The sequence below is a fragment of the Ictalurus furcatus genome, chromosome 12 (assembly GCF_023375685.1).
Source record: "Ictalurus furcatus strain D&B chromosome 12, Billie_1.0, whole genome shotgun sequence".
Classification (NCBI taxonomy): domain Eukaryota; kingdom Metazoa; phylum Chordata; class Actinopteri; order Siluriformes; family Ictaluridae; genus Ictalurus; species Ictalurus furcatus.
The window spans coordinates 14,433,205-14,454,820 of NC_071266.1; the positions used below are offsets into that span (position 1 = coordinate 14,433,205).

The 21,616-nt window shown below is 38.5% G+C and overlaps 1 protein-coding gene across 1 annotated transcript in view; it reads right to left on the reverse strand.

Annotated features, from left to right (window-relative positions):
- Positions 1–21,616, reverse strand: part of arid1ab (AT rich interactive domain 1Ab (SWI-like)) — a 75,230-nt gene that overhangs the window by 23,154 nt on the left and 30,460 nt on the right. The window contains exon 4 of the mRNA XM_053638717.1: positions 17,847–17,963. Within this exon, the coding sequence (XP_053494692.1) occupies positions 17,847–17,963 (117 nt within the window). The remainder of the gene's footprint in view (positions 1–17,846; positions 17,964–21,616) is intronic.

Sequence of the window (21,616 nt, forward strand, 5' to 3'; positions counted from 1 at the left end):
CGTAAATACTAACTCTCTTCTTCTCAGTGATAAGCGGGTATCAGAAACGGAAAGTTGTGCAGCGCCACCTTGTGTATCGGGGTATTTCTGCTTTTCAGTAAGCGCCATCCACTGTCGGAGTGAAATGGCACTTTCATTCAGCGCGTCGCTCGTATTTAACGCGTGGGTGTGAACACAAACGCACTTAAAAATAAGTGAACAGGGCCTAACCCTGCATTTATATTAGCGAGCAACAAGCCATCGTATCAAAGTGTGCGCAACTGTTGTCTCCTGTGGGTGTGTATCACACGTCCAGTGTTTCTAGTTCTAATGAGATAGGGTAGCAGCCAAAACTTAGCCTACAGCACACCATTTATGACAGTATACAATTTGTCTCTCTTCAAAATGTATTTAAAATGAATTCTCATAGTTAAAGTGAAAATTGGTTGTTTGAATGACATGTTACATGCAAGGCTTCATATTAGATCACTCACCCGAGGCACCAATGATCTCTGATACTTCTTTTTTGCTCTATTTTTCTTCAAAATGTCTCTATACACATTTAACTTGAAGTTGGATATGACCGGAAAAGACGAAACCACAGTTAAAAGGGTTTAAAAAAAAAGAAAAAAGAAAAAAAAAAAAAAAAAAGGAAATGGGATGTAACTGCAGGTAGGAAATAAGTTGAGAGAGGGGAAATGTAAAAATGTGGTACCACACCCCCCATATGATTGGCGTGAGGAATCATTCAAGACAATGGTTTTGTTGCTTTACTGTGTCATACCTAATTTGCATAAAGCTTGTTGCTCACTGCTATCGCAAAAATCATGGCTCCACGTCATGTGCGTACATACAAATGGATAATCACCGTGAACTCACCTTGATGAAGAATTACATATTAGCACGCTTAATCAGTTATGACCCTAAGTTTATTGCTCTATTTTGCTCCTTAGTAGAATAGCAGACTTGATTACGGTCCACAGGACGGTTTTAAAACACGGATTCTAAAATCATTCAGTGGGCTGGATTAGAACCTTCATCGGGCCGGCTCCAGCCCACAGACCATATGTTCGACACCCCTGATGTACACAGTCATCCCCCGCCCCACTGTGCCGCAGCCTTTCATTTCAGCAGCGGCGGCAGCAAGTCAAACTGCTGACTGCACAAGACGAGGCTGGCAAACTCTCCTGCTCTGCACATTCCATTCACCAATACTGAACACTCATCAGAGCCAGCAAATGCCCTGTCAAAGCACAGATCATACTAACCTCACCAACTGGAATGCACACACCGTTTATTACAACAAAACAAAGAAAGAAATAAACAGGTGTAATAACTGAAGTAGGACTAAAACGAAATTATTTTATAAATCAAATTAAACCATTTAAATTAAAATAAAAAACCCTACAATTAGATAATTGTAAACATAAAAACTTAATTTTAAGGTTCAAATGGATCATGTTCTCTTTTTCTCCACACATCTCTCTCTCTGTCTAAGCTGTAATACATCAGTGGCCTTCAGGCACACTAAATTATTCCCTCATTAAACTGACATTTCTACACTAGTCTTTTACATATTTTACTACTCTGATCATAACATTTACTAGAGCAAATATTCTAACCAGCAAAAAAAAAAGTGGGATCAGAAATCAGAGAAAGCACGGTGGATATCTGACGCCATAATAAATAGCAAAGACATTAGAAAGAGACATTTTTATACATAAGGAAGCTTGATTGTTTTTTCTATTGATTTTATTATATTTATACATCATATAGTATATTTGCAATATAAGTGATGTGTGTGTGAAAGCTGAACTCTGAACTGAAAGTTTTTCTGCTTTTAAAAAAAAAAAAAAAAAAAGATTAGTAGTTTATTAAAGAGAACAATATCGGATGGGTATCAGTGTACTCAAATCTTCAGTATGGGGGATCAAGCCATCTCTAATTTTCACAATTAGGAAAAATATTTCACACAAATTTCCTTATGGTCTGATGTTTGCAAATGTAACTGCTCACTGAGAAAGTCACTTACTAGAAAATTATCATTAACATGCTCACAAAAAGCAAATGATTAACACCTTCTGGAGCCGTACAGTGTTTTCATATCAGCATCATATTCACTAATGCCATTTTCCTATAAAACATTTTAACATCTGAGAATGGGAGAATACTAACTGAATAGTCAGCAGTGAACTGAACATGAAAAACAATACCACACTAGTGCTGGGTAAGTACTGTTTATTCTGGTTATTGCTGCAAAATAACGAAGTGAAAGAGAAATGTATGTACAGTGCTGTGCATGCGTGAGAGCGCACATGTACGTGTACGTGTGTGTGTGTGTGTGTGTGTGTGTGTGTGTGTGTGTGTGTGAGAAGCAGGTTCAACATGCAGTCACAGACTCAATGACCTCAGCTCACTGACTCCGGTTGCTGACCTTGGTCTGTTTCCTTTTCTCAGATATCCACACTCACTTCTGGTCTATTCACACTTTAACACGGTCTCAGTTCCCGAACATTAGCAAGAGTGCTATTCGGCTAGCCCCGATAATGGTTCCAGTGGGATTTAGGCCTTGATTCATCTCTACCTACACCAATAGAGCGATGCAGCAGCACTTTAGTCTGTCCAGCTCCCCCAACTCATCAGTACATTCTGCTCAAACAGATAAACCTTCATGCTTCACCAACATCAACACCAATGCTCTCAGTATCTCGTAGATCACTAAATAGACAAAGAGTCTCTGCCACAACTCAGCACAACATGCATGTGCATTGCATTCAAGGACTTTGAGTCCAGTTGAACAACCGTTTGGCTTGACAGGTCTACTAGGCCATACGTTACCTTATTTACCAAATAAATGACCATTTTTATGTAACAGTAAAAATCTAAAATGTTGGTTTGACCCAATAATGCAGAAGAGTCTCTCTCTCTCACACACACACACCAATTATGTAATATAACAAGTCCACTACATATAGCCTATATAAGAGTTTACAAAACTCTAGTACACACAGCTTCCAAAGAAACAGGATGCAAAATAGTCGAAATACAGAGTGTCCGAAACTGGAACAGGAACTGATGAGAGTAAAACTACACATACTTCGTTTTGTGTTGACTATTCACAACACACGCTTTACATGTTCATCCTTACACTTTACACAATTTCTCAGCCCATGTTTAATGTTTTTGTGGATTTTGCTCAACATATTCCCACTGGATCCTGACATGAACTGGTTTGGACAGTCTGTATAACATTAATGTATATAAATAGCTCTGCGACTTACAAATTGTATATAAGATTATAAAATGTAAAATCAGGTTATATAACGTCATTGCTTCAAGTGCACTACCCGACAGGACTAGGACATCAAAGGGCTGTCCAACAGAATTCATCAAGCTTAGCCAAGCTTCAAAACTAACCAGACACAGAGCAGGTTTGACCAAAAGCATGTGTTGCCATAGTAACTGAGCTGGGCTTAGATTAGCTTCCTTTCTGAAACTAAAATTGATGGAAATTAGCCAGGCTTATTAAAGTAAGCCTATTTTATCGAGTTAGCTTTTTGTGGAACACCCCTTTGCGCTTTTGTTTTTAAGGACTGTCAACACCTAGCATTGTCCCGCTGTGACGTGGAAGAAAACCACAAATTTCCACAGGAATACAAAACAAAAATACAGCATTAAACAATAAATTAGCACCAGTATCATTATTCACGTCATATATATTATATAGAGGTGAAGCTAAAAAGGTTCCACACCCATAGCTGGAGCGTTGAAGCACAGAACTCTGCCATGAGGGGGCGCTCCCATTCCATAGCACTAGTGTGCATGTGGAGGAGAGGGAGAATAGGGTGGTGAAAGAGGGAGAGGCCCTCTGTCTCAACAGCAGCCATTACTGCAATTCACCATAGCTTCAGTACTATAGCTGTACAAACTGCACACTGAGCATGACTGCACACACTCCTGTGACTGAACATGGAGAATTAAGCATCTTTCCTAATATACACTCCAGTTAATAATAAGCCTGTTAATATTCCAGGTATGGTAGTGGATGTTGGATTCTAGCATCATTACAAGCCTGTTACAAGAAATAATAAAGGATTACATCTGCATTAAAAACTGAGAAGCTGACAAAAGTATTTGAATATGAATTTTGCATGATTGAATTATGTACACAATACATTAGATATATTTCCTTTGTTTTTCTCTGGTATGTTGAATAAAAGCACATTTTCTTAGATTTGTTTCCTTTGGGTTTTAGGCAAGATTTGCCTTTACCAGGTTACCATTTCAAATTGTTTTCTACAGCGATGTTAAACACACAGTGCTAGTGTAACAAATGTATAATGCTAACATGAGTGTGCTAGCAATTGTTAGGAGCTAATAACCAAAGTAAACCTGCTTAAAAGGAAACTGGCCATTTCAGTAGAACATTAAAAAACTGACCCAGTATGGTTCATACGTTCTGTTATGACTCCATGTTTCTTCACATCACTTCACGGACATGAGCGTGACAGATGACTGGGATCAGTTAAATACTGAGAGGGCTAGTTTAAAAATATGTGTAGCTACATGAACTTACCAAATAATTAGCAAACAATCTGAATTAAATGTAATACATTTTTGCACAATGGCACAGTATAAGTGCAGACAGTGTGTTTATGATGTACAGAACCATTCCTATTGTAAGATATATTGCAAAGATTGGGAATTGGGGATTTTGGAGTGGATAATGCATCAGAAATGTGTTAAATAATATTTTTAGACACGAACACAGAGAAAGAAGAAATGTCTCCATTTTCCAATCCTCACATTTTCAGGGTAGTTTCAGGGATTGTGTGTAATTATTGTGTGGTAGTTGGGTTGGAAATTCTGCTTCAATCTGTCAGCCCCAGTTAACGATGTTAGCTTGAGCACATGTCTAAAATGGTTTAAAACGAGCTGCTAGAATCTATGTTGGATGAGTTTATTTTCGACTCTCAATTGCCACTACAGAGTTACTCTAAAAATTCAGTACATAGTATCCTATAGCATAAGCCAAGCGTGATAGCGTTCAACTTCATTTGGTTTAAGCCTGCATTGTTATACAGTGCTGTGAAAAAGTATTTGATTTCTTCTGGTGTTGTGTATCTGACATACTAAATAGTTTTAGATCTTCAAGTGAAATACAACATACAACAAAGGCAACCTGAGTAAACACAATACAGACATGTATTACAGAAATTACTGAAGCAAAAAAAACATTATTCAACACATTTCACCCATGTGTAAAAAGTAATTTCCCCATCAAAATTAAAATCTGGTTGTGCCACCTTTAACGGCAATAACTGCAACCAAACTCTTCCAATAACTTGAGATCAGTCTTTCACTTACTTCTAGGACTAGGACTTACTCCTATGCTTTGGATCATTGTCTTGCTGCAGAATCCAGTTGAGCTTAAGTTTCAACTTACAGACTGAACATCGGATATTCTCCTTTAGGATTTTCTGGTAGAGAGCAGAATTCATGTTTCCCTCAATTATTGCAAGTTGCCCAGGCCCTGAAGCAGCAAAGCATCCCCACACCATCACACTTCCACCACCATGCTTGACCGTAGGTATGATGTTCTTTTTGTGGATTTCAGTGTTTGATTTATGCCAGATGTAACGGGACACATGTCTTCCAAACAGTTCCACTTTCGACTCATCAATCCACAGAACATTCTCCCAAAAGGTTTGAGGATCATCAAGGTGTGTTTTGGCAAAATTCACACACGCCTTAATGTTCTTCTGGGTTAGCAGTGGTTTTCACCTCGCCACTCTCCCATGGATGACATTTTAGCCCAGTCTTTCTGATAGTGGAGTCATGAACAGTGACCTTTATTGATGCAAGAGATCTGCAGGTCCTTTGATGTTTTCCTTGGCTCTTTTGTGACTTCCTGGATGAATAGTTGCTGTGCTCTTGGAGGAATTTTAATTTCTGAAACAATTATTGTTTTAATGTTATGTTTGTTACGTAATGTTATGTTTGTTATGTAATGTTATGATTGTTTTTGCCCAATCTCTTGAATGGTGCCAAGAATTTTTGAGTTGACTGTAACTATGAGCTGTGCTTTCAATCATCTTTCTTTCCTGGGCTACCCTGATAATATAGTGAATAATTTTTTTTTTTTTTTAAACCCGGCTATGTATCTAGGGGAGGTTTGTGCCGTGTCTGTCTGTCTGTGTCTGTGTGCGAGTGTGTCCTTTTGTTTTGGTGACAATAGCACAGGGAGGTGCACCATACAGCACAGACGCCTCGCTCAAGCAGTCAGCTGGTCCAAAACAAAGAACAGAAGATATAGGATAAACCTGGCATATATGAATTGAAGCTAAAATAGCACATTATTCTCCGAGTGAAAGTAAACAAGACACAGTGCATTACTTTTTTAAAATCAGTGCTTATGAAAGTATATGACAATACATTTAGTGAAAATAAAAGACTCAATGGGAACCCACACTTCCAAACACTGCCAAGTGTGCCAATGCTTTAATCTTGAGGGAAAATCTTAGCAGGTGATATAAATAAATAAATTTAACAAACCACACACAAGCAGTTGTACAGTTTCAGGGGTTGAATCTCAAATGTCCTTCTAAACTACTCAGAAGTGCACTAGATAGGGTGTTCAGTTCCATTACATTATGTACAACAAACTACTACTGAAAAATTCTGCTCCTGAACAGAAACAATTCCAGCCAGTGACACTAAGCACAACAATTCTGTGTTTGATCAGTTTATGGCCTGCACTAGTTTCATCTCCACTCATTCATCTGGTTCGTTCGCTCACACGGTACCAAGAAGGGTTACTAAATTTCACACGGGTACTTCAGTACACCATGGTTCCCGTGGAGCTGGAAATAGCAGGAGGAGGATTATGGGTTATTAATCAAAACGGGGCACATGGTCCAGTGGAAACACACTAATATACAACACTGAACTGCCAAGATGATGCAGGATGCAGTTTACTTCTCTGTTCAAGCTGAAACCTTTTAAATCAGAATAATCTCATGCTCCACCAGTTTACCTTTACTGATTTATAAATCTGTTTGCAATTTATTTCATGCACATGCACAGAATTAAATATTCTCATATTAAATAAAACACCAAGAAAATGCTAATACGTTAGCACGAAGATTTACAATGTATAGAAGAAACCTGAAAAGAGAAAAAGGGGATGGAAGAAGAGAGACAAGTCTGCAGTTACGGCACAGCCTTGGTGTGGCGCAGTCAGTTGAGAGAGCGAGAGAGAGAGAGAGCGCGAGCAGGAGGAGGGGCAGAGAGGACAGGGTGGGTGTAACAGAAAGAGACAAACAGAAAAAGGACACAAAGTGGGAGAATCAAAATAGATAAACTAGCTTTTCCCTCAAAAGAAACTATTATATTTCCTGAATAGAGAAATGATTTCCTCTTCTTCAGTTCCTCCAATTAATATGGTACAGAAATGAAAAAAGAGCAAACCAAAACAGTCAGTGAGCACAAGAGCGAAAGAGAGCACAAGTGAGAGAGCGAGAGAGCGAGAGAGAGAGAGAGAGAGAGAGAGCGCGAGAGAGCGCCCCTGAATCTGAATTAAACAGGCACATGGACAGGAAGCAAAGGCCCCAGAATAGCAACAGGAAACACGCCCCAGACTCTGAATACAGCAATAACACAAGCTCAGAAAACAAGGCAGAGAACAGTAGTGAGCTGCTACACAGGCAAAGCCACTTTACACAAAGACATCCAGAGACGAGAGATAAAATAGTGAAAGAAGACAAAGATTAAAAAATAGCAGGAAAGATGGTACAAGTCTGGTATCACTGGTGCATTTGGTATTAAATGGTGTTGAGACTGAGGGAGAAATGTAAATGACCTTCCTTTTGTATAATAATGATTCAGATCAAGCCTGGCCTCTCTCACTTCCTCATGCCTAAATTTCCTCCACCGTTAATGCACTTCAGTTCCTGTTTTATTTGTACATCACTTTCAATACACGACACAAAGCAGCGTTACAGAAATCCGAACGTTGATTCAGATTCAAAGTGAACGATCCAGAGAAGACACAGGCGAAGAAAAACGTTGTATTAGCGTCCTTTTCATGACAGGTTGGCAAACAATTAAATCTGCAACCCCCCCCCCCAAATGAGTTCTTATATTTTATTTTAGAACTGATAATCGGTCATTTATTTTTTTCGATTAATATATATTACATTAACACAACATTTACATTAACACAACTATTTATACACAAGCCCTGCTTTGTAAAGTTTACAGGTTACAATCTTCTACGTGGCATTTAATATAAAATGTTCCTATGCCTTAGAGGACCTGGAGGTCGCAAGCTTTTTTCCACCATCACTTGATTATTATGCCTGGGTCTGATGGTGATTGAGTTCATGTTGGGCATAAAAGGTAATGAACTGAAAACTGAAGAAATTCATTTTTCATTGACTCGGGGTATTCTGCTAAAACTAGCGGTATCACATTGCATACATTTGACTTCATACGCCATCACCTGGGAAACGGTGTATACCAATTAGTAAAAAAAACAAAAAAACAAAAACAACAACAAACAAACAAAAAAAACCCTAGTGTTCCAAAATTGCACTAAAATGTGTACTAAAATTTATACACAAGACGGTAGAGTACATAATGCATAGTGTAAGTGTATAGTACATCATTTGGGACTCAACTGTAGTATTTACTCTCCAATGCGTGTTATCAGAACAGAAGTTAACCTAGTGAGTAAACATGCCTCCTGCTGCGCGCAGACCGACTAATCGATAATGGAGATTTGTTGACAAGGATTTTCATAATTAGTTATTATGGATTTCACTCATTAGCTGTTGCAGCTCTATTTCACTTAATCCAGCAATCCTGTATAGCAATGTGAGTTACAAACAGAGGAATGTTTACAAAGGACACTAGTGAAGTACTGAGCAACAGGTGAGTGTAAGTAGGTAATAAAAGGCTGAGAGCGGGGTGTGGCAATATGCACGGTACCTAAAAAAAAAGTCAAATAAAAAAACTGAAAAAAACAACCAGATTTGTAAATTCAGCTTTTCATAACTGAATGCTGGATTAGCTAAAACTGATTGAAACCAAAGTGCGCTGTTGCTCTTTTTGATGCCAGCAGCTCACACGGAAACGCAGCAGAAACGTGTATGGTATTGAAAGCTTGACGTGATGCTTACGTAACCCATCCAGTAAGAAGCAGGGGTTAAAAACAGTGACTACGTTTACATGGTCAGCAGTAATCTAATTATTGACCTTACTCTGATTAATATAATAATGTGATTAAGGTGTTTACATGACTTGCTTTTAGAATACTCCTTTCATGTACCAATTTTACATGTTATAGAACATAATTAGATTAACGGCACACGTCATTACGTCACCGCGCCACGCCGTCCCTCCAGAATTTCACGTATCAACATACAGATCGTCTTCGTTATGGCACCGTATACAGTTTTGGGTGTTTTTATTTAATTTTTTTACGAACTCTTTAAGTGCAGTTAATTATTTGTCATGCTGTACGTGCTAATAGACAACTGCTTGAAGCCGTGGGCTGCGTCTCAAACCGCGTACTTACCGTCTATATAGTAGCCGAGATACATGTATTTTTCCCCACTACAGGCCTATATAGGCAAGTATGCGGTTTGGGACGCAGCCGTGCTCTCTTGTTCGCCATAAAATGTTGAGCACTGCCGTGTGTGATTGTGTCCTGTCGCAAAATGCGGTGAAAACTCACACGACATGTGATAAAGGTGTTTACATGTCTGTAATACATGTCCATAATGCGACTAAAACAGGAGTACTCCACATGTCTTAATTCGATTAGTGTTTACTTCGAGTATGACCTTAATCAGATTAAGGTAATTAAAATTGCTGTTTACCTGGTAGTTTCTTAATCAAAGTATTGTCTTAATCGGATTAATAGTGGATTATTGTTGTCCATGTAAACGCACTGAGTGACAGCACTGAATTCAAGAATGTGCTTCGATGTGGACCAGCAACATAAAATTCAAAAGTCGAGCAAATTTCACTGCTATTTCTGTAAAACACTATGTGCATATTATATCATATTCCACAAGATGGCAACACAAATCTAGGAATCTTCATAAACATGCATCAGAAGACATCCTTAGCTCCATCACAGTAACTTAAATCCATAATAGTGTAATATTTAACTGCCTACTGTCAAGACTTTATTGAATTACACAAAGACACAGCTGAGAAAGTCCAATAAAATACATTTTACAGTCTTGTTTACATTAAAGGTCTACAGATTTAATCAAATTAATGAGCTAAGTGAAAAAAGCCAGAATGGCCAGTGTTGTCAGGGTCAAATTGGAGAATCCTGTTTTTAAGAAGTACCCTATTCTCAATTCATACAAAATGTCATGCTAATGTGTCTGGCAAGTTTTTATGCATTTGCATCCAACACATACAACATGTAATTTCATATTATACCACAAGATGGCAGCACCAGTCAATAAATATGCATAAACGAGCATTTCTGATGTCCTTATTTCTATTCTAAAGAGGGACTTGTGTTCTCATTTTGTTCGTTTTGATAACAATTACAGTGTTTATTTATTAACGAACACATCACAGTTTCTAGTTAGATTTAATGTTGTGGAACATCCAGGAGACAAGTTAGTTCCTGTTCTCGTTTCACTATAGCGGTGATAAAACAGTCTTTCTTCACCAGCCAACACTCGCTCACTTACACAGCATGTCATTTTACTGAGAACTTCGTCTGTCCTGAAGACTTTTCTGAGCTGTGAAACTCACAGATGTTAACTAAATGTCTACGAACAAAAACGTCACAGTGTCGACGATTATAAGTTTTACTTTGTTAAACAGCATGTTTTAAAATTTTATTAAATCTTCAATTATGTGGAGCATCCACCATACACAGTCCTGTGTATGAGCTGTTACTATAGAAACAAAAACAAATTAGAACAATCACATTAAATAGAAACCTGTCGTTCATGTTACATCTGGTAGATGTAACATGTATTACATCTGGTAGTATGCTACATACTACTGTCCGAGCCACGCCGTTATACAGAAACAACCAATCAGATTCAAGCATTCAACCACGCTGTGGTATACTACATTTTAGTAAACTATTCTGTCGTGTGGAACATTAGTGGAACTAGAAAATGATGATGACAAGCATGAAGTGGAATTATCAGGCTTTTTCTTATTTCTATTATTCTGATTCTGCACTAAAACACAATGGGCAGCCAAGACCTTTAGACATAGAAACACCAAATTTTCTCACATGATGCCCCAAAGTTTGGGGGCAGAGTCATACATCGAGGGTGGAGCTCAATTCTGCTAATCTGTAAGTAGATTTTTTGAAGAAGACTTCATAAAATATAAATACATGTAAAAAAAATTTTTAAAAAGATTGACAGTGCATTGACCAATCAGATTTCAGCATGCAATTGACAAGGTTAATACTGAGCTACGATCATGAATGTTAAGTTCCTCTACTGAAGTTGACACAAACTGGCCAAAAGGGGGCTTAAATTTTTTGCACATAAACACAAGCATATCTCTTGTAAAATAAAATATACAGTAGGGCTAGGCAATATAAATATTGAGATCATGATAGAAAAGCATATTGTGAATGAATTTAAGATATCTTGCGTTTTTTCAATTACAAACTGACTGGAAACATGCTCTTTTGTTACAATTTTGTACTTAATCATTAAATGTATTAAAACATTTCAAATTATATGTTGTATTTTTCAAAATAAAATGTACTTGTATACATATACACACACACATTTTTTCTTCTTCATTCTTTGGCTGAAACCATAAAAATGTGGCCCCACACCTCCAAAAATTGTTATATTAAATGGCATAATATGCTAAACCTACTTTTGTGCACTAGTCCTAAGCTTTTTGTCCTAACATTGGTGTCAAATTACTCAGTGTGAATTTCCATAATGATTCATTTATTTATTTTTTTAAATGTTGAGATTTGTAAACAAAATAGCTACCATATGCCATGTAATCCTAGTGTGACAGAGCCTGGCTTATTCAAAATAGAACAGCTTGCACTGAATCGAACACAATTTAAACACTACGCATGTTCAATACAAAGTTTTCCCAGGAACATTACGTCTGATCGAGCTCAAATTTGGTGTGCTGCATCAACGTGTTAATCTGTAAGTGAATTTTTAATGATGACTGGCTTACTTCAAAAACAGAGCCGTCTTCAGCCAATCAGATTTCAGCAGGCATTTCACACTATTGCGCTACAGTCACAAACCTTTATAACTATATTTATCTAGGTTACTTCATTATTCTATGTAACAAGACCAGAACTGGCCAATTGTGGTGATATTTGCAAGGATTGTTTGGACCCCGCACAATGCTCACAATCATTAAAGAATGCCTAGCATTTCTTTTCCTATGAGATTAAATAATTTTAAAACAATTCTTGAAACAATGGAAACTCCAGGAAACATTAACACTACTCAGTTCTGTTTCTAAAAAACAGGTCGTGCAGTTGAACACTTGCACATTGCCAAGCAAAGCAAAAACAATGAGGGAACAAGCTGAACCTGTTGAGCCTGTTTCAGTGCACCAGCGTTTTACTGTTCTCAGTCTGTCAGTAGTTTCTCATTTCAGGTTCATGAATGCTCGGTACTGACCAGATTTATTATGTCTTTACATTTGTCTGATCTGGGTCAAAGATGAACAAATCTAGACTTAGAGGTACATGAAACGAGTACACGAGTTTAGTGTTTTCTGTGTTCTAGCACGATTCTTCAATGCTTACAGGTGAAGGGCCTGATCATGCAGAGAAAAGAATAAAGCATGGGACTTGACCCTCTGGCTTTGGAGTCATGGCACTCATGTTAGCTGATGTGATCACATTGCTGTGAACTGCTGAAGGGGTTTGGACTTTAAATACAAAAGCTGGCTGGCTATCACGACTGCCTCTGACTTGACATAACCACTTACCGACTCTGGTAGTGTGTTAAAGGCCGAACAGTTTGATTTGCACTCCACCTTTCCACTTCTGGGGGAAAACGCTCTTGTGATTTCAATAGTCTTGCAAAAAGAACACCGGCTTGCTAGAGCAGACATAAAGTTTAACTAAAAGTCTCAGGGTTTTTTTTTCTCCTGTGTTAAACATGACCTTAATTTAAAAGGACAGAAAAAAAATCATCAGATTAAAATAAGCATTTCCACATCTTCAATGTGCTGGTGAGGCAGAGTGCAAAATGAATAAACAGAACTATTGCAGCCCTTTGGAGCTTTTTGACAGAAATAGTAGGAACTCCATTCCCCCTCTTTAGAGCAGAAGTTTTAAAGTGCAAAATGAATACTAAAATAAAATACGCTCTCCAGCCATGTTATTAGGATCACACTCATTCATTCATACATTCATGCAATTACCAAAATCAGCCAATCATGTGGCAGCACAATATATAAAATCAGGGGAGGGGTTTTAATGTGAAAATATAATTTGTGCAAGTTTGTTGCTATATGTTGCTCAGCTGAAAACAATTTTACTACGTTTGCTCTGAATACTTCCAGTACAAGCCAAGTTATTGACAGTCTACATTAAGTACAAACGGTAACCACTGATTTACTGACTCGGATTAGTAAAGAAGACACAAACTTGTGAGAAGCGACACTTAGAAAAACGTCGATCGCTGAGGTTTGCTCCGTTTCAAATGCCAGGAAAACATGTACAGATCCGAGGTCAGCACAGACATTGCCAAATCTAACATTAGCAGACTTTCACATACATGTAACTCAACAATATATTACTGTACAATGGTGAGATCCTGAAGGCTTTTAATAGTATAGAAGCCTAACACTACATCACCGCTGGATGGGTCAATGAAACAAAGCTGCGGCACTTGAAAGAGTTTAAAAACATGTCGGGTTAAGTAAACAGCCTTATCACTTTATCAAGCTTTATAAACAGAAACAAAAGCTTGTGACGTTACTAGACAGTCAACTGTGTAGCCTATGTGGCGACTTAAATAACTACCGTTAGCTAGACCTACCTGCAGGATGATGCGTAAATAAGCAATCGTATTTTTCAGGGATGTTTGTTTAGACAGGTGTTGTACGCAACTTGATATGACTGAACGTTTATCATATTTACAGTTGACAAAAGTATTACTTTGTATGTAATACTTACCGTTATCTTACTAGCTCTACGTATCTGTCACAGACAAATGCTGGGATCATTTATAATTTGTCACGTAGCCGAAGTCATCAGCCAAGATACCTACTAACAAGTGCTCATTGGTATGCAGTTTTCTCCCATGATTGCTGCTAACCATTATCTTTGTTGATCAGGATATTTTGGAACGGACTAGAATTAAATATCTTTATTTGTCTATGGCTATTGTCGCATCCCACAGCACAGCATAATGAAGGCATATTGATGCTGGTCAGTAAACGTAGAATCTTTCAGTCATAAACATGGTGGCAGGAAACAGATGAACAGATGCACGGGGGGTGCTGATGTTGCTTTTGGAGCATATGGAGTTCAGTTCAGTCAGTTTTCAGTGTGTACACAGGATGAACTTCGTAATGGAGCATTTTGGTGGTGAAGTGTCAGGGGTTAAGGTAAAGGCCTCCAGCCAAAGGGATTTCCTAGGGGGGAAAAAATAACCCAGCCCGGCCTCTGCTCAGGATAAATATATAAATAAATAAAAGTAGTAAATAAAAGAAGAGGGAATCACATCCTGAGTGCAGCCCCCACTGGCACAGTAAATACAACTGATTCTCTTTCATGCTTAGCCTTTCCCTCCTTCTGTCTTCTGCTACTCCAGATGAGATCACATCTGATGGAAATATCCATAATTTGCCAACCAATAAAAGCACATACACATATTCAGGATGCTAGACTGCAAGTCATTTTATCCAAACAGCACCATTCATCCAATCACAGAGCAGGACAAATCACCAGTTAGTGTCATTTACATTTCACATGTAAACCTGGTCCAAATATGGGGGGCGGGGGTGTGGGGGAGGGGTGGGGGTGAAAGCTTCACTTTCAGCAGCATGAAATTTCCTCACAGGCAGGGATATGCAGTCTCTAGCCAACTCTGTCACATACAGAGTCAGATTTGACTACAGTAGACCGAGACACTCATGTCCCATTTATGAGTAGTTTTTACCATGCAATTGACAACTTCCCCTCACAACTCGGAAGTGAGTAACTCTTTAGTGGCTACTTGCTGAACAAGAGGAAGAGACAGCACGGAAGCACTCCTTGGTGATCTACACACACTATTACTTTGAGTGGTTAAAAAAAATGGAAAAGGAAGTCATTTTTCACAAATTATAACAACAAACAGCAATGTGCAGAATATAATTTTATGCAACTTCTGAACCAGACACCCTCGAAAGCTTTCGATCTAATGTGACAACAATACCATTCTAATAATATTTTATCGGATTTACTTCAGTTTTTGAGTTTGTTACATTCCAGAAAGATCAGAAAAGTTCACTGAATTATATCCATCTTGGAATCTAATATAAAGCAGGGACAGAGTGCACAGCATATTTTTTCCCCAGTTTGTACAGAAATACGGTAGAAATGTGGTTTTATTTTGGCATTCAGTAAGGCAGCGCTTTAGTGTCATGTTAATAAAGTTCAGTGTGCAGGGTTGCCAGGTTCAGTTTACTGCACATACAGTGAGGGAAAAAAGTATTTGATCCCCTGCTAATTTTGTATGTTTACCCACTGACAAAGAAATGATCAGTCTATAACTTTAATGGTAGATTTATTTGAACAGTGAGAGACAGAATAACAACAAAAAAATCCAGAAAAACGCACATCAAAAATGTTATAAATTGATTTGCATTTTAATGAGGGAAATAAGTATTTGACCCCTCTGCAAAACATGACTTAGTACTTGGTTTAAAAACCCTTGTTGGCAATCACAGAGGTCAGACGTTTCTTGTAGTTGGCCACCAGGTTTGCACACATCTCAGGAGGGATTTTGTCCCACTCCTCTTTGCAGATCTTCTCCAAATCATTAAGGTTTCGAGGCTGACGTTTGGCAACTCGAACCTTCAGCTCTCTCCACAGATTTTCTATGGGATTAAGGTCTGGAGACTGCCTAGGTCACTCCAGGACCTTAATGTGCTTCTTCTTGAGCCACTCCTTTGTTGCCTTGGCCATGTGTTTTGGGTCATTGTCATGCTGTAATATCCATCCACGACCCATTTTCAATGCCCTGTCTGAGGGAAGGAGGTTTTCACCCAAGATTTGACGGTACATGGCCCCGTCCATCGTCCCTTTGATGCGGTGAAGTTGTCCTGTCCCCTTAGCAGAAAAAAAACCCCAAAGCATAATGTTTCCACCTCCATGTTTGACGGTGGGGATGGTGTTCCAGGGGTCATAGGCAGCATTCCTCCTCCTCCAAACACGGCGAGTTGAGTTGATGCCAAAGAGCTCCATTTTGGTCTCATCTGACCTCAACGCTTTCACCCAGTTGTCCTCAGAATCATTCAGATGTTCATTGGCAAACTTCAGACGGGCATGTATATGTGTTTTCTTGAGCAGCGGACCTTGCGCGTGCTGCAGGATTTCAGTCCTTCACGGCGTAGTGTGTTACCAATTGTTTTCTTGGTGACTATGGTCCCAGCTGCCTTGAGATCATTGACAAGATCCTCCCGTGTAGTTCTGGGCTGATTCCTCACTGTTCTCATGATCAATGCAACTCCACGAGGTGAGATCTTGCATGGAGCCCCAGGCCGAGGGAGATTGACAGTTCTTTTGTGCTTCTTCCATTTGCGAATAATCGCACCAACTGTTGTCCCCTTCTCACCAAGCTGCTTGGCAATGGTCTTGTAGCCCATTCCAGACTTGTGTAGGTCTACAGTCTTGTCCCTGACATCCTTGGAGAGCTCTTTGGTCTTGGCCATGGTGGAGAGTTTGGAATATGACTGATTGATTGCTTCTGTGGACAGGTGTCTTTTATACAGGTAACAAACTGATATTAGGAGCACTCCCTTTAAGAGTGTGCTCCTAATCTCAGCTCGTCACCTGTATAAAAGACACCTGGGAGCCAGAAATCTTTCTGATTGAGAGGGGGTCAAATACTTTTTTCCCTCATTAAAATGCAAATTAATTTATAAAATTTTTGACATGCGTTTTTCTGGATTTTTTTGTTGTTATTCTGTCTCTCACTGTTCAAATACAACTACCATTAAAATTATAGACTGATCATTTCTTTGTCAGTGGGCAAACGTACAAAATCAGCAGGGGATCAAATACTTTTTTCCCTCACTGTATATACTGCAAATCAGAAATGCATACCACTGTTAACTTGTTAACGACAAACAGGAAGGAAGCTATTGAAGAAAAACGTTCAGACATTTGACCACCCTGTTTGGATCAATTCCAAAATCTAAACATCTGGTTACAGTGACAAATCCATATAAATCCCACAAACATTCACACACACTCGCTCTTGAGATATCGCGCTGATGAGAATCTCGGACAGGCCTAAAAGTCACAAACCCCACTTTGAGCAGCTCTGTTTTACTGAAAAGGAGCTGTGTCAGACTGCAGTGATGTATGGGCAAGTTCTGCTACTGAAGTCTACATCTATGCTAACTCGTTCCATCGTCCCTCTGATGGCTGATCTAACAAACTTCACTTGAGCTAACAAAGTAATGGAACGATCCATGGCATGGCATGGAGGATTCTGCCAAGAGGAAATGAAAAGAGCATAAGATGGCAGCGAGGAGAATCTAAATTAAAATGAGGGCTATTCAAGATGACAATTTGGTAATATTAAATGTTACCCAAAGCAAGCATTCTGTTGCATGTGTGTGAACTTGGAAAGTTGATTAGACATTTAGGAACTCACTGGCAGACTTGAAGGACGGCCCTGCATGCTGTCCTCTGTACCACTCTTACTGGAGGCCATGGGCTGGTTCGAGGTAGAACCGGAAGCATGGGAACTGAAGGAGTCTTGGGATAGCTCCTTACATGAAAGAAGAAAAAGAGAGGAAGATGAATAGAAGTGCACGGAGGGAACACAAAATTGAATATCATGCACTTTGGTTTGCGATGTGCTGAGTCTAGTTTTGGGACTTCTAAACCTTACATTCAGACTTCTAAACCTTACATCCCAAACTGAGGAAATGTCTCATCATGCAACTTCTCATGAAACACGAAACATTATTTCCCACTTTTTTTGTCAAATGGAAAAAAGGCAATTTAAATGAATTTTTAAGGTAACATGACGAGCACTGCAACCTCAATTTGTAACAAAAATTCTGAGAAGAAAATAATGGATTATCTTCCTCACTATCTGTTGTGGAGATATTGCAGCGGTAGTGTGCGTGTGTGTAAAACTGAGGGGGAGGGGGAGATGGGGAGAACGTCCATCATAAAACTCTACACATGAATGTAAGAAGAATTTCTCTGAAAGGCTTTGAGTGGTGACTTGATATGCACAAGAAGTAAAATACTACAAAAAAATTAAAATCCATGCATTTCTCTGAGTAAACATAAAAACAAACATGACAGCGAGTTTTAATATCAGTGCACGAAAATGACACTTTGTTTTAGTGAAAATCAAAAAAAATGGGTAAACTTTCTCTTAACAACTGCCCAAGCTCCCAAACACCACAAAGTGTTTTTAATCTGTAGTGAAAATACAGGAGTGTACCAGATGTACCAAATGTTTTGTTGCGTAGTGCACCAGGTAGGGTGTTCAGCTCTATTATGTTATGCCATAAGTAGGGTACAAGCCATTTGGGATTTGCCCTAACTAGAATATGGCAGATATTACATGGAAATTAAGATCAAGCTACCCAGATCTATAGGAAAACATTACTGTGGGTAAATAAATCCGCAAGGTTCCTTCATGCATCTCAGAGTTTTTCCTTTGCTGATGTCATCTCTGGCTTGCTCATTATAGATAAATTTACACTTGATTTACATTTAATGATATTTCTGTAAAGCTGCTTTGTGACATTATTGATTGTTAAAAGTGCAATGCTAATAACATTTAACTGAACGGAATTTAAGTAAATAACATTACATTGCTACACAAATTGCTGGCCTCTTAAATTCACCAGAAAAAAAGGAATCAAAAAAGAGAAACCTTTTCAGACACTAATCTACCTTAGATTTCAAGCCGGTGACAGTCTCTGATCAGTCGATGGTCTGCACTTGTGTCGTCTCGGTTCGGCTCACACGGTAGCAAGCAGGTAACTAAATTCTGCACGGGTGCTTAAGTACAGCAATGTTGTACTTGAAGTGCCAACATGGAGGATTATGGGGTTTTTTTCCCTTTTATTTATTTATTTATTTAAAATGCCATGCCAGCTTCTATGGCTATGATAAGAAATGTGTAAGGAACTCTATATAAGGTCTTTAAAATCTATTTTCCCTAAAAACTCTAAAATTGCGTTAGGTTTGACTTTGTTAAAAATTTCTTCCAGAGTTTTGACTGTATAAAAATGATTCTCACGGGGTTAAGACCAGTACAGTCTAATAAAACATGTTTCAAGGATAATGGATTCTGGCATTCTGGCCTTCTATTAATATTAAAAACTTTTGTCATCTTGGAACGACCTTTTCGATGGCGAGTGTAGACGAACTGGTCCCAGCGATTTGAAAACAGAGAAAAGTTTCTTTTGCCAACAATATGGCAAACAATTTCATGGAGTTTGTGGTAAATGGTAAACACTTATATAGCATTTTTTAACCTTAGCGGTTCTACACTGTTCACTGCTTTACACTGTTTCTCATTTACCCATTCACCCACACACACACACCCCCCAATGGCAGCAGATCTACCATGCAAGGCGCTAGCTTGCCATTGGTAGCAACTAGGGGTTCAGTGTCTTGCCCAAGGACACTTTGATTAGTGGACAACCTGCTCTACCACCGGAGCCACAGCAGTCCCACAGTTTGCCATTTGTTGTTAATATATGAGTTTATTGTGGATTTTAGGTCAGTGGGAGACATTGGACACTTTTTGAAATCCGCTGATGGTGCCTCTTTTGCAGCAGTGTCTGCTTCTACATTTCCCGGGTAAGCGGAGTTTTCTCCGTTGGTCTTTAGCTTTGTTGTTTATTGTAGGGCTAGTTTGAGGCGTCTGTTCTCCAGAGAAAGTTAATTTGCTTCTGCATACAAACTGAGTTGGTGACATTCTAAAAGGCCCCTAATGCCAGGGGCCCCTAATGTCATATATCTTGACGATGCACTGTGTCTAATAGTTGGATATATGATTTCCTGGCTGATCCATACACTACACATCGATAATCCAGGCGTGATCGAATCAGTGTTCTGTAAAGATTTAAAAGAAGTGAACTTTCTGCAACCTATTTAATTTAGTTTTAGCTACAACCTTTAAAAAGTTCATGGCTTTAAGACGCTTATCTTTTAAAATCTTTATATGAGGGATAAAACTCTGTTTACTGTCAATAGTTATTCCAAAGAATTTGGCTTCCTTAACTGCTCTGATGTGTTCATCCATGAATATCTCTGGATCAAGATGGAGAGTGTAGCTGGCAAAAATGCATACAAACACATTTGGTCTTTGAAAATTTAAACCCATTTTATGACCAGGACTGCATTCTGCTAATTGTCAGCTGGATTTTCTGTTCAATGTTATTCATGGATTTGCCCCTGTAGCAAAAGCCAATGTCATCCACATAAAGACTGCAATGGATATCCGACCCGATGGCTTTTGCGAGGCCATCGATTTTGATACTAAAAAGTGTAACTGATAAAATACTTCATTGTGGTACTTCTAGCTCTTGTTTATGTGGGTCAGATAGGGTATTACCTACTCTGACTTTAAAATGTCTGTTGTTTGTTATATAAAACAAAATTGCAATAAAAATGGATAAGTGTCCTCTAAAACCAAGTTGCTATAAATCCTTAAAAACACAGAACTTCCAAGTGGTGTCATAAGCTTTCTCCAAGTCCACAAAAAAAAAAAAAAAAAAAAAAAAAAAAAAAAAGCCACTGCATGTTCTTTTCTGATGAAAGAATCTTGTATGTAGCCATCAAAGCTGATGAGGTGATCAACAGTACTTCTTCCTTTTCTGAAGCCACATTGAACTTAAGAGATTTTGCAATTCCAGGATCCATACTAGACATTCTTTAACCATTCTCTCCATGGTTTTGAATAAGCAACCTTTCAGGGCTTTTGGGCAGTAGTTATTGGGGTCATTTTGATCTTTTCCTACGTTGGGGTGGGAATGATGATCATTTCTTTCCAAGAGAGTGGAATATTCCCTGATATCCAAAGAGTTAAAAAGTTTTAACAGTAAAAACAGGATAATGTGAGGCAAATTTTTTTTTAATCGTTAGTGGTTATCATCTGGTCCTACTGTCGTATCATGTGCTCTGTTTATGGCTCGTGTCAATTCTTCCATTGTGAACAGTTGATTATATTATATATTAAAATTGATGCCTTTATTTTCGTCCTGTGCTAAGAGAACTTGGAAGGCATTAAGACAATTTCCAACGGAAGAGTTCTTCTCAAGAGTTTCTACTGAGTATTTGCAATCTCTTGATTTGAAGTTAGAAAATTGTCTTGATATTTGATGTGCTGAATTTAAGCTCCATCATTCCTGACCTTCATCTTGCAAATTAGATTCCAGACCTTTTTTG